This window comes from Saimiri boliviensis, chromosome 9 (assembly GCF_048565385.1).
Source record: "Saimiri boliviensis isolate mSaiBol1 chromosome 9, mSaiBol1.pri, whole genome shotgun sequence".
NCBI classification, from domain to species: Eukaryota; Metazoa; Chordata; class Mammalia; order Primates; family Cebidae; genus Saimiri; species Saimiri boliviensis.
Genome location: NC_133457.1, coordinates 62,200,796 through 62,218,143, shown reverse-complemented (window position 1 = coordinate 62,218,143; position 17,348 = coordinate 62,200,796). Strand labels below are relative to the sequence as shown.

The window sequence follows — 17,348 nt, the reverse complement described above, 5'->3', positions numbered from 1 at the left end:
GCGATGTGCACGTGACAGTTTTGGGCTCTCGCAACTACGTGGAAACTTGGAATACGTCTGCGGCTGCACCGCGCCCGGGCGCCGGGGTCCCCACCCCCGCCCCTCTGGTCGCCGCGGGGTAGCCGAGCCGCAGGGAGTCGGGACCCCCCCAAGCGCCGCCACCGCCTTGCGCCGCCCCTGCCCCAGGCTCGGGGAACTCTCGGGCTTCCGCATTGCCCGCCGCACCCTGCCTACAGGGAAGCGCTTCCCGCGGCGGCGGCAGAGTGCAGACCCCCCGGCCGCAGCCATGTGGGACCCGCGCGCAGCTAGGTGCGTAGCGGCGCGGGAAGCGCGGAGGCACCTCCGGCCTTCCGGGCCCGCCACCCTTCCCGGCGGGGGGCGGCGGCGCGCAGGGACTGGCGACCCTGAGGTAGCGGCCGCACGGGCCCGCTGCGCCATCCCCGTGGGGCCCACATCCATCTGGGTGCAGAGCCAAGCCGGTCGCGCGGGGTAGGGCGCGGGGGACGGTTCCGGCTTTTCCGATCCAGAGGGAGCAGGGCACGCGCTGTGACCGGATTGCGGCGGCGCGCGGCCTGCCTACCTCACACCCCGGCCTCGAACCCGCCGCTCGCGGGCCCAGTGCCACCTCCTCGGGGTTCCGGGGGCTGCCAGCACGTTCCTGACCGGCGAACGCGCCCCCGGGGCACGCACTCGAGTTGGGCGGGCGCCCGGGAGCGGAGCACAGCGGTGCCCGGGAACGATGCCAGGCGGGAAGGGCGGAATTTGCGGGGAACTTGGAGCGCGCTGGCCTCCTCCCGGCGGTAGGAGGCCTTCTTCCCTGCCCGCCGGATTGTGGGCTGCTGGACTGGCTCAAATTGGGCAGCACGGTCCACCAGCCTCAGCTCACCGAGTCTAGGGGCAAGGTGGTAACAGGGATCCGAGGCTGGGAGGCCGAGTCTTTAGAAGCCCTTGTTTCTGCCTCGGGCCATTTCCGATCCGGAGCTCGGAGTCGGTTGCCTGGGAGGCGCGCTGCGCTTTCCCCTAGCTCCCTGTCTCGGTCCCGCGGGGAGCCCTGTGCACTTGCAGCCCGGCCGAGATAGAGCCCATCTTTGTCGTGCAGCACGGGCTACCTCTTCTCCCTGATGGGGGTGTTTCTGGGCAGTTGAAAGCTTTGGTGCTTCCCAAGGAATTTTTTATGGAAGTGTGCAATTTGGAAAACAAAAGAAAGAAAAATTAAGAAGCAGGAGAATGGGGCTCGGAGGTCTCTAGTCCTCCGACCTGCTCCAGCCCAGTTGCTGCTGGTTCAGTTAGTCCTTGAGCAGGAAGGAAGAGCTGGGAGCAAAGGCCTTGTGTTCCCAGCATGGGTCTGCTCTGATGCTGCCTCGTGCTGAGCGTTCTGGGTGCCAGGATCCTTTTTGATACAAGGCTGTTACCCGGATGGCATCCTGTTTAATCCTTTATAGAAAAAAAATACTACCTTCTGATGTGTTGGGGGCGGGGGCGGTGGTCAGGGGTTTGCTTCAACTGTTTTCCCGGCAGGTGTGTTTTGTAGAATTCCAGGATGGGTGCTTGAGTTCCTGTGCTCTTTGTTGGCTTTTGCATCCTCTGCGGGGAGTGGGGGTGGAGGTGAGGTAGGTGTGTGTGGCATCCCAGAGCCCCATTGCCGCTGGCCTATGTATGGATTTCTGTCTTCTTTCGACCAAGACCCACACCCACCTACCTATGTGTGTATAACGTATATATACATAACATGTGTGCAACATTTTATATATACACACAGACACAAGCGTAAAATTGTAGCAAGAGCTTCATGGTATAGTTATTCTTTCTACAGGGTGAGGCACAATGATATTTTCCATTCTTTCTGCCTCCCTCCAGGGATTCTTGCTCTGTCACCCACGCTGGAGCGCCACTGCAGCCTCCCCTTCCCGGGTTCAAGGGATTCTCCTGCTGCAGCCTCCTGAGTAGCTGAGATTACAAGGGGGCGCCACCACCTGGCTAATTTTTGTATCTTTAGTGGAGACGTGATTTCGCCATGTAGGCCAGGCTGGTCTCGAAGTCCTGACCCACCTGCCTTGGCCTCCCAGAATGCTGGGATTACAGACGGGGAGCCAGGGGGTCTGGCCCATTCTTTTTTTTTTTTTTTTTTTTTAAGCAGGTCGTAAATTGTTAACCTCACTTTATGACGGACTGACCAGCTTTATGGGGCAACTGCAGGTTCTGTTCGGGCTCACAGAGAATGAGGAGACTGTCAGTATTTCACTGGGGAATTAACTTTGGAAGTGGGGACTTGGTGTAGGAGAGATGAAGGAGACTGAAATCCATACTTGAGTAATTAGAATATTGTAGGACATGGCTATATGGTTCAGGCCAGTAGCATCTACAAAGACAGATGCTTTTGGTTACTTTGGTTCTGGCTACCTGTCCACATAGAGCTTGCTTCTGCATAGATCCGGGTAGGGCCTTGTGTGAATGAATGCTAGGGAGGTGGGGGCATAATGGCTCCCGTTCGTTGTTTCTATTTGTGTGTTTTTTGGAGGAAGAAGAAAGGAAATGCTGCCACACTACCGCAAACATGGATTCATAGTTTTCTAAAACGATTCTTTGGGTCTTGTCTCAAAATTTTATAGCTGCAGTCAACAGCTGGACCATAATCATTTTATAAATGAAGAAACTGAGGCCCAGAACTACCATTGCTTGTTAGTCATTACCAAGAAGTTAGTGTTAGATCTGAGATTAGACACCTTATCTCTTGACTTCTCAGCCCATGGCCCTCAGGAATCAAATAGAGACTGCCCTTGCAGAATCATTAAACCTACCTTCGCTGGTTGGTTCTGTTTTCCTGAAGTTACTACCAAAGACCCATTTCTATGGTATATGCCTCATTATTTTATCTTTGCTTTTGGGGATGATGATTATTTTAGCAGCCATAGTAGAGCCTGTAACTCCCCTGTTTGGGGGCGGTAAAGTGATCTGAAGAGGAGGGTTTCAAGAACTGAAGTGGAGGTTGGGTGTGGGCCTCTCTGGCCATTATCAAGCCTGTGGTGTTGGTTTTCTTGACCTTGAGGAATGAACACTCCTCTGCCTTTCCAGATGGGGAGCTGGAGCTGACACATCAGTGCCTTGCCCTTAGAGTGACTGCAGGCTCATTGCTTTTAAAACAGATTTCCTTGGAGTGCAGCCTGAGGTTCCCAAGGCCAAAAGCACTCTTGTGAGAAATCTTTACAAGAAAGAAAGATTTAGGGCAGCAAAGATGACACTGTAACAGTTACAGCAAAGATTGATAGTGGGGCCTGTTACAGTGATGGGGAGAATGTTTAAGTTTAAACTTTAAAAAAGAAAGTATTGAAGCAGATAAATAGGTAACTTGGGAACACAAAAATGTCACAGTGCCCAGCCAAGAGTGTTTACTTTGGTCACTCCTTTGGTTAGCGAGGTTCATTCTGCCTGAGCAGACATTTTTCTTGGTCTAAAATTGCATAAGTATTGCCTTGTTTGTTTTTGTTGAAAATCTGGAAATGTGAATGACCTTTGCCTAAGATACCCTGGCCTCAGTTTACATGAATCAATTCCATCTTTTGCTTAGATGTCGAACCTCAGTGTCAGTGTCTGCCCTGCGCTCACCCATGCTTGCCTGAGCTCCCATGAGCCTGGTGGGCTGGTGGGATTCCTTGCGTGTCTTTTGGAACCAAGCCAACTCTGGGTTTAGCTATATCTGCCTTTGAAGTTCCAGCAACATTTAGATTGGGATTTTTTTTTTTTTAATTTTTTTAAGCACTGGGTCCTCGTAACACTTGGAAAGAGGGCAGTATTCCCAGTCCTAAAAATCAGTGATGGTATTTTGGAGGAAACCAGGCCGGTAGTGGACAACACAGAAAATACAGAGAATTATAGCACTATATTTGGTGATCTTGACAAGAATGCTCAGACAGCAGCCTTGACCTGGGATGGCTCATCCTTCATGTTCAGCTGTGGCCACCAGGGCAACCTTTTTTTGCTCACCCTCAGACTAGTTTATCCTCTGCCCATGAAGGTCCACTCTACTTGGAGGCTCAATCATTGATAACTTCTAGGTACTCATTGGCCCGAACTCATTGGCCAGGTATTAAGACCATCGATAATCTGGCCCCCAGACTGTTTCTCTAACATGCTCTTTCTTCTTACCGCTTCTCACCTCTTTTTACTTTTTGCTTTTCAAGTCAGTTCTGCTCCTCAGATATATCCAAGGGTCTGTGTTGGGCTATGGAGGATGTGAATTTATCAGACATAGGCTCTGCTAATGGTGATAGAACAGAGTTGATGTCACGTAGACCTGTGGGAAATGATTAGTGGAGGTGCAGGCAAGCACTCTAAGAGACTTCCCAGCTCCTGAATCCTTCCTAGAAAAAAGTATGGGAGGTCAGTTTTGAGCTGCACCTAAACAGGTGAAGAGCACTTCTAACAGGCAGATTAGGGTTGCCGGGAGGGAGAGAGGGACATTCAGGTAAAAGGAGCAGCTTCTTATTAAGAATAATGATGGGTCAGGCACACTGGCCCATGCTTGTAACCCCAGCACTTTGGGAGGCCAAGGCCAGTGGGTCATCTGAGGTCTGTAGTTCGAGACCAGCCTGGCCAACATGGTGAAACCTCGTCTCCACTAAAAAATACAAAAATTAGCCAGTCATGCTGGCGCACATCTGTAGTCCCAGCTATTCAGGAGACAGAAGCAGGACAATTGCTTGAACCTGGGAGGCGGAGGTTGCAGTGGGCCAAGATCACACTACTGCACTCCAGTCTGGGCTACAGAGCAGGACTCCCATCTAAAAAAAAAAAAAAAAAAAAAAAAAAAAAAAAAATTTGAACAAAGGAACTTAGACCCTAAACATCAACATAATAATAATAGTAATAATAATAATAGTTTAACCCTGTGCCAGGCTCTATGTTGAATGTGTTTCATATATTATCGTATTTAATTCCCACATAAATATTTTGAAAAATTCCCATTTTACAGATGTACCTGGACTAGAATGTGAGCTTCTGGGGCACTCTGCATAATCAACGGGTGCCTAAATGAAGGAAATATGGCAGTTACGGGGCAGCCTGGGCCTACCACAGATAGGTGAATCAAGATTTATGAGTAACCTGTGGCTGGCTGATGCTTCAGTAAATCATTTGTCTTGAGACAGTGTGGAGTGCTGACTTCTTGGTGATTCTTTGGGCTGGCTTTTGCAGGAATTTGATTTTAATTTTAAAGGCCTCTTTTCTGATTTTCCCAATAACCCTCACTCTTTGTGCACCTCTTCTCTCACATGTGTTGTTAATGCAGATTTTTATATCAGACTTAGGTTTGTTTCTTGCTTGGAGAAGTCCCTTCATTTTGTGTAAATCTATTTCCTGACCTGTGAAATTGGGATATTTGTACCTCCTGGCATTCTTAGGGACATTCAATGAGAGGATGCTTGGGATGGGTTTAGGACAGGGCTGGGCACATAGTAACTGCTGAATACATTTTTTTAGTTATCATGCAGCTGCCTTGAACATCAGCACACTTAAGAAGTCATGTGTCTACCACGAGCTGCACAAAGGGAGGGATGCCTTAGGGTCTCCTCTTTGGAGATTGAATGACTGAGATGCCACTTCAGACCCAGGAGTTGAAACTGATCTGTCTTTAATGTTTATTTATTTATTTATTTATTTATTTATTTTTTGAGATGGAGTTTCACTCTTGTTACCCAGGCTGGAGTTCAATGGCGCGATCTCGGCTCACCGCAACCTCCGCCTCCTGGGTTCAGGCAATTCTCTTGCCTCAGCCTCCTGAGTAGCTGGGATTACAGGCACGCGCCACCATGCCCAGCTAATTTTTTGTATTTTTAGTAGAGACGGGGTTTCACCATGTTGACCAGGATGGTCTCGATCTCTTGACCTTGTGATCCACCCGCCTCGGCCTCCCAAAGTGCTGGGATTACAGGCGTGAGCCACCGCGCCCGGCCTACTTATATATTTCTTGAGACAGAATCTAGCTCTGTCATCCAGGCTGGACTGCAGTGGCATGATCTCGGCTCACTGCCACCTCCGCCTCCCGGGCTCAAGCCATTCTCCTGCCTCAGCCTCCAGAGCAGCTGGGATTACAGGCGCGTGCCACCATGCCTGCCTAATTTTTTTAATTTTTAGTAGAGACATGATTTTGTCATGTTGGCCAGGCTGGTCTCAAACTTCTGACCTCAGCCTCCCAAAGTGCTGGGATTATAGCTGTGAGCCACCATGCCGGGCCTGTCTTCCCTTTAGTAGTATTTCCTGAGCATTTTCCAGCTTGGTTTTAGAGAGTTGCAACCATCATCTGTCTTTCAACGCCCATCTCATCTGCACACTGTTCATTACTCAAATGTAGGGTGAGGCTCTCAGCTCATCCTTCCTCTTCATTAGTGTTTTTTTTGTTTTTGTTTTTTTTTTTTTTAAGTTAAAACATTTCTCCTTTTGTGAAATTATTGGGGCATTAGATGGCACTTTTAAAAAAAATTCTTTTTTGTCAAAATGAAGTGTTGACAACCCTATCTTAGATTCTTTTCAATTTCTTTTTTTTTCTTTTTTTGAGACAGGGTCTCACTCTGTCACCCAAGCTGGAATGCCGTGGTGTGATCACAGCTCACTGCAGCCTTGACCTCTTCTGTTTGAAATGATCCTCTCACCTCAGTCTTCTGAATAGTTAGGACTCAAGCATGCACCACTATGCCTGGCTAATTTTTAATTTTTTTTGTAGAGATCTCATCTTGCTATGTTGCCCAGGCTGGTATTGAACTCCTGGCCTCAAGCCATCCTCCCACCTCAGCCTCCTAAAATGCTGGGATTACAGGCATGAGCCACCACGCCTATCCCGTTTGCTTTTTTGTGTGTGCAAACTACTGTTCTCCAGTTCCAAAAAGCTAGGAACTGCTGATCCTCCAGAATTATTCTTTGCTTTTAGCATTTCTGAAATCTCCAGGACTAGAATTGCTCACGGGGATATGCAGCCTTGTTTGCTGACCGTTAGATTCTGGATAGGTGTTTATTTGTAAACAGCTGTTTCCATTGTTTTCCCCAAGTAGCTAAGTGCTTTGGTGATTTTATTTTGATGGGACTTACCTGGTTGTTTCTGGTTTGAACTTAGTGTGGCTGGCTTTTGTTAAAGGTTTGTATCTTTCTCCAAGGAACAGCTAGCTGACTGTTCAATATTTCTTGGCGTTACAGGAAATGGGCAGAAATCCAATACCACCAGTGAAATAATCTAGTCTGAACTAAATCCACCAAATTTTTATTCCTTTCCTAGTCCTCCTAGCTTAATCATCTGCCTTGATAAATAAGAAGTGGCCAGAGGATCATTTATTCATGCAACAAATGCTGAGCCCTTGGGTTGCAGAAATAATCATACTAAGACTTAGTTTTTGCCTTAAGAATTCAGGCTGCTAGGGAAAGCAGTAAAACAAATTAGTGTCTGGCACAGAGCTGTCGAGACTAGCACAGTGCCCAAAATATAGAGGCAGAGTGGAAAATATATGTCAAAAGAAGAGTAAATCATAATTCAGGGAATTAAGTGGTATAAAACCTACATATAGACCCTTACAGAGGTACATTAAGAGCAGCAGCAGTGACTGTGGCCCCTTACCCTCCAGGGTGGGCATGCGGGGAGACAATGAGGTTTGCAGGGGCTTACAGTGGAGGGAGGGAGAAGGGCCCGGAGAATCTGAAAGTCCCTTGGGGAAGAGCCAATGTTCATGGAAATTGTGCTTGGGAGGCAGATGGGGTGGGCGGGCCTGGGTGATCTTGGAGTCTTTTTTTATTTTTTATTTTTTTAGTTACTTTTTTTTTCTTTTAAAGACGGCGTTTCACCATGTTGGTCAGGCTGGTCTTGAACTCCTGACCTCAGGTGATCCACCCGCCTTGGCCTCCAAAGTGCTTGGATTACAGGTGTGAGCCACCATGCCCGGCCTTTGGAGTCTTTTTCACCCTGGACACATAGCACATGATCTGATGGTCTTGGGGACTGTCTTACTTGTGAAGAGGTGAAGCTGGAGCTGGGTGAGGCTGGGCCAGGGAGAGCAGTGAAAAGGCCAATATTGTATTATCCAGCCTGGTGAGGAAGGTGGCTATGCTCGGGCCTGCGTGCCTTCTAAGGGAGGCAGGCTGAGAATGAGCTTGAGAACAGGCGACTGTGTCTTTGGCTTGTTGTTTCCCAGTGAGGACACTCTGGATGCTTGTGCTTCAATGAACAAGTTGATTTTTGGCCCAAGTCTTAGTTGTCATGTAAACTGGGAATGGCACCTAGGATTCATTTGGTGCATGAACATGTGACCGTCTGGAATGAATGCTGCACAAAGGGTTCTTAGGCCTTGTCAGGTGCTGCAGGGAGGAAACTGTGACCAGAGATACCCAGCGTGGGGTGAAGGTATGACACCCCTGGTATTGTAGACCCTGGTCTAATGTGAAGTTGCAGAGAAGGTGAAACAGGCAGGTCGCTCTTCCTTTTTTTTTTTTTTTTTTTTGGGATGGAGTCTCTCTCTTGTTGCCCAGGCCAGAGTGCAATGGCGTGATCTCAGCTTACTGCAACCTCTGCCTCCCAGGTTCAAGCGATTCTCCCAAGTAGCTAGGATTACAGGCATACGCCATCTCACCCGGCTAATTTTGTATTTTTAGTAGAGACAGGGTTTCTCCATGATGGTCATACTGGTCTCAAACTCCCGACCTCAGGTGATCTGCCCACCTCAGCCTCCCAGTGCTGGGATTACAGGCGTGAGCCACTGTGCCTGACCTGCTTCCTTCTTTTTTAATTAATGAGAGAAAAAAACAACTCAAACTATTTAGACAGAAGGAGGAAAGTTCTGGAGGGGTGCTTAGTAACCAAGGAAGGGGTAGGGAACAGCTGGACCTCGGGACAATGGAATGTGGAATTTGGGGGCTGTAAGAGCCCCGCTTTCTGCCTTTCTTCTCTCTGGGCACAGGCATTGTATTCTTTTACCCCCGGAAGTTGGCTTCTTTTTGGGGTAGGAAGTAAGGCTGCAACCTTCTGGAGCCTCCCATTTCAGCTTCCAACACAAGGGGACTCATCCCAAAGTTCTAGTTCAGAAAGTCCCAGGACAGGGCCTTGTCCTGGCAGGTCAGATCCAGGGAGCACACTCAAGGCCCTGGCCTGCCTCTTTGTTCCTTGCCTGCCCCTGGAAGGCCTTTGCAGTGAGCCGAGCAGCCATCTAGAGCATGGTGACACTGCCCTCCAGCTGAAAAGAGTTTCTTAGGGACCCTGAGCAAGTGCCCTGTTTCCTGAAGGAACAATCATGGTAGAAAGACCTGGGGCCATTTCCAGACATCACAGTGCTGCCCTCTCCCCACTCGTCCTCACAGCCTCTCTTAGCCTGGGAAGTAGGGCAAGGTCTTGAGTCCCACCTATTTTCTCAGTTGTAGCTGCTTAATTGATTAGTAATTTCAGGGAACTCTTTTGAGAAAGAGGAAAATGCTAAGGCTCTGTTTTTACCAATTTTTTTCTCCTTACTGGGTAAACAAAGCAAAGGTTCTGTAAATGTTGCAGGGATTACATTCAAATAACATGCAGGGCTCACCATGGCTCATGTGCCATTAACCTGAACTGTCACGAACCAGGCGCAAACCCTGGGATCTCAGCCTGTCTTTCCTGCCTACCCAAAAATGGCAGGTGACAGTTGGTGTAGACCAGGGTGTTGGGGTCGATGCCAGGAGGTAAGCCTGAATTTCACTTCTGGTGTTACTGCGTGGCCTGGCTCAGGCCCCCTAATCTCTGAGCTTTTGAGTTTTTTGCTCTAGAAATTGTCGTCTAACTATCTCACTTTATTAATTATTATTATTATTATTATTTTTTGAGATGGAGTTTCGCTCTTGTTACCCAGGCTAGAGTACAATGGCGCGATCTCGGCTCACTGCAACCTCCACCTCCTGGGTTCAAGCAATTCTCCTGCCTCAGCCTCCTGAGTAGCTGGGATTACAGGCACGTGCCACGATGCCCAGCTAATTTTTTGTATTTTTAGTAGAGACAGGGTTTCACCATGCTGACCAGGATGGTCTCGATCTCTCGACCTCGTGATCCACCCGCCTTGGCCTCCCAAAGTGCTGGGATTATAGGCTTGAGCCACCGTGCCCGGCAACCATCTCACTTTATTAAATGTTTTCTATTTATGTGATTCTGTGAATATATTCAGAATGGTGTATTAGTTTCTTAGGGCTGCAATAGCAAATTACCACAAATTAGATGACCTAAAACAACAGAAAAATGTACTCTCTCAAGGTTCATTAGCATTCTCTCCGTTCCCAGATCTGCTCCCCAAAGATCACTGCTTTCGTTAGTTTAAGGCAGAAATCTCTCTGTAGATCAAGTGTACATACACACATGTATCCTTAAGCTCTTCAGCTTGTTTTCTGCGTTGCTCTCCAGTTTGCTTTATTCACTTTAATTGAATATTTTGACACTCTGATAACTCTAACTCATAGGTGTTTGTTTGAGATGGAGTTTCACTCTGTTGCCCAGGCTGGAGTGCAGTGCCGCAATCTTGGTTCACTGCAACCTCCACCTCCTGGGTTAAAGCGATTCTCCTGCCTCAGCCTCCCAAGTAGCTGGGATGAAAGGTATGCACCACCATACCTGGCTAGTTTATGCATTTTTAGTAGAGGAGTGTTTCACCACGTTGGCCAGGCTGGTCTGAAATTCCTGGCCTCAAGTGATCCAGCCACCTTGGCCTCCCAAAGTGCTGGGTTTACAGGCGTGAGCCACTGCACTCAGCTATGCATTTAACATTTGTTTTTCTTTTTAAATTTTTTTAAATTTTACTTTAAGTTCTGGGGTACATGTGCAGATCTTACAGGACTGTTGCATATGTATACACATACCATGGTGGTTTGCTGCCTCCATCCGCCCCACCCCCGTCACCTACATTAGGTATTTCTCCTAATGTTATCCCTCCCCAATCTTCCCACCCCCTGCTATCCCTCCCCTAGCTCCCCATCCCCCAACAGACACCAGTGTGTGATGTTCCCTTCCCTGTGTTCATGTATTCTCGTTGTTCAACACCCACTTGTGAATGAGAACATGTGGTGTTTGGTTTTCTGTTCTTGTGTCAGTTTGCTGAGAATGATGGTTTCCAAATCCATCCATGTCCCTGCAAAGGACATGAACTCATCCTTTTTTAGGCCTGCATAGTATTGCATGGTGTATATGTGCCACATTTTCTTTATCCAGTCTATCATTGATGGGTATTTGGGTTGGTTCCAAGTCTTTGCTATAGTAAACAGTGCTGCAGTGAACATACGTGTGCGTGAGTCTTTATAATAGAATGATTTATAGTTCCTATTTCTCCACATCCTCTCCAGCATCTGTTGTCTCCAGATTTTTTTTTTTTTTTTTTTTTTTTGAGACGGAGTTTCGCTCTTGTTACCCAGGCTGGAGTGCAATGGCACGATCTCGGCTCACCGCAACCTCCGCCTCCTGGGTTCAGGCAATTCTCCTGCCTCAGCCTCCTGAGTAGCTGGGATTACAGGCATGTGCCACCACGCCCAGCTAATTTTTTGTATTTTTAGTAGAGACGGGGTTTCACCATGTTGACCAGGTTGGTCTCGATCTCTCGACCTCATGATCCACCCGCCTCAGCCTCCCAAAGTGCTGGGATTACAGGCTTGAGCCACCGCGCCCGGCCTGTCTCCAGATTTTTTAATGATCACCATTCTAACCGGTGTGAGATGGTATCTCAATGTGGTTTTCATTTGCATTTCTCTAATGACGAGTGATGATGAGCATTTCTTCATATGTTTGTTGGCATCATATATGTCTTCTTTTGAAAAGTGTTTGTTCATATCCTTTGCCCACTTTTTGATGGAGTTGTTTTTTTTCTTTTTTTTTTTTTTTGAGACGGAGTTTCGCTCTTGTTGCCCAGGCTGGAGTGCAATGGCTCGATCTCGGCTCACCGCAACCTCCACCTCCTGGGTTCAGGCAATTCTCCTGCCTCAGCCTCCTGAGTAGCTGGGATTACAGGCACACGCCACCATGCCCAGCTAATTTTTAGTATTTTTAGTAGAGACGGGGTTTCACCGTGTTGACCAGGATGGTCTCGATCTCTTGACCTCGTGATCCACAAGCCTCGGCCTCCCAAAGTGCTGGGATTACAGGCTTGAGCCACCGTGCCTGGCTGTTTTTTTTCTTGTATATTTATTTTAGTTCTTTGTAGATTCTGAATATTAGCCCTTTGTCAGATGGGTAGCTTGCAAAAATTTTTTCCTATTCTCTTGGTTGCTGATTCACTCTAATGATTGTTTCTTCTGCTGTGCAGAAGCTCTTAAGTTTAATTAGATCCCATTTATCTATTTTGGCTTTTGTTGCCATTGTTTTTTGTGTTTTAGTCATGAAGTCCTTGCCCATGCCTATGTCCTGAATGGTTTTGCCTAGGTTTTCTTCTAGGGCTTTTATGCTGTTAGGTCTTGTGTTTAAATCTTTAATCCATCTGGAGTTAATTTTAGTGTAAGGTGTAAGGAAGGGGTCCAGTTTCAGCTTCTGCACATGGCTAGTCAGTTTCCCCAACACCATTTATTAAACAGGGAATCCTTTCCTCATGGCTTGTTTTTGTCAGATTTGTCAAAGATCAGATGGTTGTAGGTGTTACTTTTGAGGCCTCTGTTCTGTTCCATTGGTCCATATCTCTGTTTTGGTACCAGTACCATGCTGTTTTGATTTCTGTAACCTGGTAGTATAGTTTGAAGTCAGGTAGCATGATGTCTCCAGCTTTGTTCTTTTTGCTTAGGATTGTCTTGGCTATATGGGCTCTTTTTTGGTTTCATATGAGTAAGGTGGTTTTTTTCCAGTTCTGTGAAGAATGTCAATGGTAGCTTGGTGGGGATAGCATTGAATCTATAAATTACTTTGGGCAGTATGGCCATTTTCATGATATTAATTCTTTCTAACCATGAGCATGAAATGTTTTTCTATCTGTTTGTGTCCTCTCTTATTTCCTTGAGCAGTGGTTTGTAGTTCTCCTTGAAGAGGTCCTTCACATCCTTTTTGAGTTGTATTCCTTGATATTTTATTCCTCTTTGTAGCAATTGTGAATGGGAGTTTGCTCGTGATTTGGCTCTCTGTTTGTCTGTTATTGGTGGGAATGCTTGTGATTTCTGCACATTGATTTTGTATCCTGAGACTTTGCTGAAGCTGCTTATCATCTTAAATCTCCTTAAGATGATAAGCATTGAACACTTCTATAGACAGATGCTGTACTGCTTTATCCTGCCATGGCAGTATGTGAGTGAATCTCTACCCATAGCCATGTTGATTTAAAGTATTTTCAGTGCCTTTTGACATACAGGAGTTTGTAATTTTCATGGATTCATGTTTGTTACTTTCTTTTTTTTTTTTTTTTGAGATGGAGTTTCGCTCTTGTTACCCAGGCTGGAGTGCAATGGCGCGATCTCGGCTCACCGCAACCTCCGCCTCCTGGGTTCAGGCAATTCTCCTGTCTCAGCCTCCTGAGTAGCTGGGATTACAGGCACGCGCCACCATGCCCAGCTAATTTTTTGTATCTTTAGTAGAGACGGGGTTTCACCATGTTGACCAGGATGGTCTCGATCTATCGACCTCGTGATCCACCCGCCTCGGCCTCCCAAAGTGCTGGGATTACAGGCTTGAGCCACCGCGCCCGGCGTTTGTTACTTTCTTTATGATTTCTTCTTTTGGTATCATTAGAATGACCTCAAATGTGACGATAACGTAAAACTGCACTAAAGCTCTTTTGAATTTATGTAATTCAAGAATCAAGCAACATATGAAAAGGTTGTGAAGGAAAGTCTCCTGTGTTCTCTGCCCCACCCTCCCAATAAGGATAAATAATTTTAGTTCTAGTGGATCCTTCCAGATTTTTTTTTTTAAAGAGACAGATTCTCCTGCTCTGTCACCTGGCTGAAGTGCAGTGGTGTGATCATAGCTCACTGATCCTCCTTGAGTGATCCTAACACCTTGGCCTCCCAGAGTGCTGGGATTACAAGCGTGAGCCACCACATCTGGCCCAGAATTTCTTCATGCACATACAAGCAAATGCAAATATATATTCCTTCTTTCTTTTTGTGACAGTGTCTTGCTGTGTTGTCCAGGCTGTAGTGCAGTGGTGTGATTATGGCTCACTGCAGCCTTGACCTGGGCTCAAGTGATCCTTTTGCTTCCAGCCTCTTGAGTAATTGGGACTGTGGGTGTTTGCCACTATGCCTGGCTAATTTTTGCATTTTTTGTAGAGATGCGGTCTCGCTATGTTGCCCAGGCTGGTCTGGAACTTCTGGGCCCAAGTGATCCACCGACCTTGGTCCCCCAAAGTGCTGTGATTATAGGCATGAGCCACTGCACTTGATTACACATATTAATATATATTCTTATTCAGCCCTGCTCTTTCTTTCTGCACAAAAGGGAATGTAATATACATACTGTTCTGCATTTGCTTTTTCAAATGTATTTTGGAGGTTATCCTAGGTCAGTATATAGAAACATCTTCACTCTTTTAACACTTGATTAATACTTTGTTTTTGGTGGGAGCTTTTCTTTAATTTATTGAACCAGTTCCCTGTCGATGGGTGTTAAGATTGGTCCCAGTCTTTTATTATTACAAGCAACATGACAGTGAATAATTTTATATATTTGCCATTTCCCACGTATGCAGTCAGTCTGTAAGCTCTATTCCCAGAAGTAGAGTCAGTTGCTAGATCAAAGACTATCTGCATGTGCCACTTTGGTAGATATTGGCAAAGTTCTTCCTACATTGGTTGATTATCTAAAGTTTGTACCTATATTTTCTCTTAGTGCTTTTCTTTTTCTCAGTGCTTTCTTTTTTTTTTTTTGGTTGGAGGGAGCTGCACTTTTTTTTTTTTTTTTTTTTTTTGAGACGGGGTTTCGCTCGTTACCCAGGCTGGAGTGCAATGGCATGATCTTGGCTCACCGCAACCTCCGCCTCCTGGGTTCAGGCAATTCTCCTGCCTCAGCCTCCTGAGTAGCTGGGATTATAGGCACGTGCCACCATGCCCAGCTAATTTTTAGTATTTTTAGTAGAGACGGGGTTTCACCATGTTGACCAGGATGGTCTCGATCTCTTGACCTTGTGATCCACCCGCCTCAGCCTCCCAAAGTGCTGGGATTACAGGCTTGGGCCACTGCGCCCGGCAGGAGCTGCACTTTAATGGGGTGGCACAGAACAGCAGAGCCGTCAGCCAGCAGCCACAGGGATTGCCAGCCAGCACAGCAGACGCATTTACATGATGATAGATCCAGGTGTGGGACTGAATGGCTGGGCACCTAACCCTTCCCACCGGTGCTCATCACCTGGATCTCAGTGCTTTTTAAAAAATGAGATATTTGCATGGAATAAAAGGCACAGATTTTAAGTTACTGTGAGTTTTAACGAACATGTATGCTTGTGTGGCCACCATCACAGTCAAAATACACATTTTCATTCTCTCAGAAAGTTCACTGATACCCCATTCCAGTCTGCATCCCTCTTCTTTGGCAACTACTGTTCTGATTCCTTAGATTTGACTGTTCTAGAATTATATTTTATTGTCTGGCTTCTTTTGCTCAGCGTAAACTTTTGAGATTCTTCACATTGCTGTTTTTTTTTTTTTTTTTTTTTTGAGACGGAGCCTTGTTCTGTCACCAGGCTGGGAGTGTAGTGGTGCCATCTTGGCTCACTGCAATCTCTGCCTCCAGGGTTCAAGCGATTCTCCTGCCTCAGCCTCCGGAGTAGCTGGGATTACTCATGCACACCACCATGCCCAGCTAATTTTTGTATTTTTAGTAGAGATGGGGTTTCACCATGTTGACCAGGATGGTCTTGATCTCCTGACCTCGTGATCCACCTGCCTCAGCCTCCCAAAGTGCCAGGATTACAGGCATGATCCACCACACCCCCGTCCATGTTGCTGTTTTTATCAGCAATTTGCTCCTTTTTATTGCTGTGGTATTTTCATACTGACCTTTTTTATTCATTTGGAACTAACTTTGGTATACATGGTGTACGATGTGTATTAATTTTCTACTGCTGCCATAATAAATGACCACAAACTTAGTGGCTTAAAACAACATGAATTTATCATCTCACATTCCATAGGTTAGAAGTGTGGGTTAGCTTGGCTGGTTTCACACTGCCAAAACCAAGGTGTTGGCTGGCTGGGATCCTACTGGGAAAGTCTGCAAAGACCTCCGCTTCAAAACTCACTCATGTTGTTAACAGGATCCAGTTCCTGGTAGCTGTAGAACTGAGGTCCTCATTTTCTTACTGAGTGTCAGCTGGGAGCTATTCCTTAAGATGACTCACTTTCCTCATCACTCTTCCCCACTCCACTTTCCTTAGGTTCTTTTTTTTTTTTTTTTTGAGACGGAGTTTCACTCTTGTTACCCAGGCTGGAGTGCAATGGCGCGATCTCGGCTCACCGCAACCTCCGCCTCCTGGGTTCAGGCAATTCTCCTGCCTCAGCCTCCTGAGTAGCTGGGATTACAGGCATGTGCCACCATGCCCAGCTAATTTTTTGCACTTTTAGTAGAGACGGGGTTTCACCATGTTGACCAGGATGGTCTCGATCTCTTGACCTCGTGATCCACCCGCCTCGGCCTCCCAAAGTGCTGGGATTACAGGCTTGAGCCACCGCGCCCGGCTAGGTTCTTTTTTTTTTAAGAGATGGGATTTCACCATGTTGGCCAGGTTGGTCTTGAACTGTTGGCCTCAGGTAATCCACTCGCCTCGGCCTCCCAAAGTGCTGGGATTACAAGCGTGAGCCACCACACCCGGACCCCCATTCCACCTTCAAGGCCTGCAGTGATGGACCCACTCCTTTTCATGCTTCAGATCTGCTGCATCTCAGCTGGGCGCAGTGACTCATGCCTGTAATCCCAGCACTTTGGGAGGCTGAGGCAGGTGGGTCACCTGAGGTCAGGAGTTCAAGACGGGCCTGACTAACATGTCAAAATCCCGTCTCTACTAAAAAAAAAAAAAAAATTAGTTGGGTGTGGTGGCACATATCTGTCATCCCAGCTACTTGGAGGCTGAGGCAGAATTGCTTGAACCTGGGAGGCAGAGGTTGTCATGAGCTGAGATTGTGCCCTTGCTCGCCAGCCTGGGCAACAAGAGCAAAATTCCATCTCACTGCTGCTCCATCTCTCTTTCCATGAGCTTCTCTGACTCCAGCCACGAGCCACAGCCAAAGAGTTCCTGTCGTTACATTGGACTCACCCTGATAATCCAGGATATTATCCCTAGCTTACGGTCTGTAATCATAATTACATTGGTAAAGTTCTTTTTACTGTGTAATGTGATATATTCATAGTTTCTGGGGATGAGGATCTGGATATCTTTGGGGGAATCCATTACTTGGCCTACTTCATG

At 46.9% G+C, this 17,348-nt stretch overlaps 1 protein-coding gene across 2 annotated transcripts in view; it reads left to right on the top strand.

Moving 5' to 3' along the window:
- Positions 1 to 17,348, top strand: part of TRANK1 (tetratricopeptide repeat and ankyrin repeat containing 1) — a 127,083-nt gene continuing 109,735 nt past the window's right edge. The window contains exon 1 of one of the 2 annotated variants that reach the window (XM_039461848.2): positions 1 to 309. In XM_039461848.2, the coding sequence (XP_039317782.2) occupies positions 287 to 309 (23 nt within the window). In that variant the 5' untranslated portion in view covers positions 1 to 286. The remainder of the gene's footprint in view (positions 310 to 17,348) is intronic. The other variant, XM_039461849.2, reaches the window with a different exon arrangement.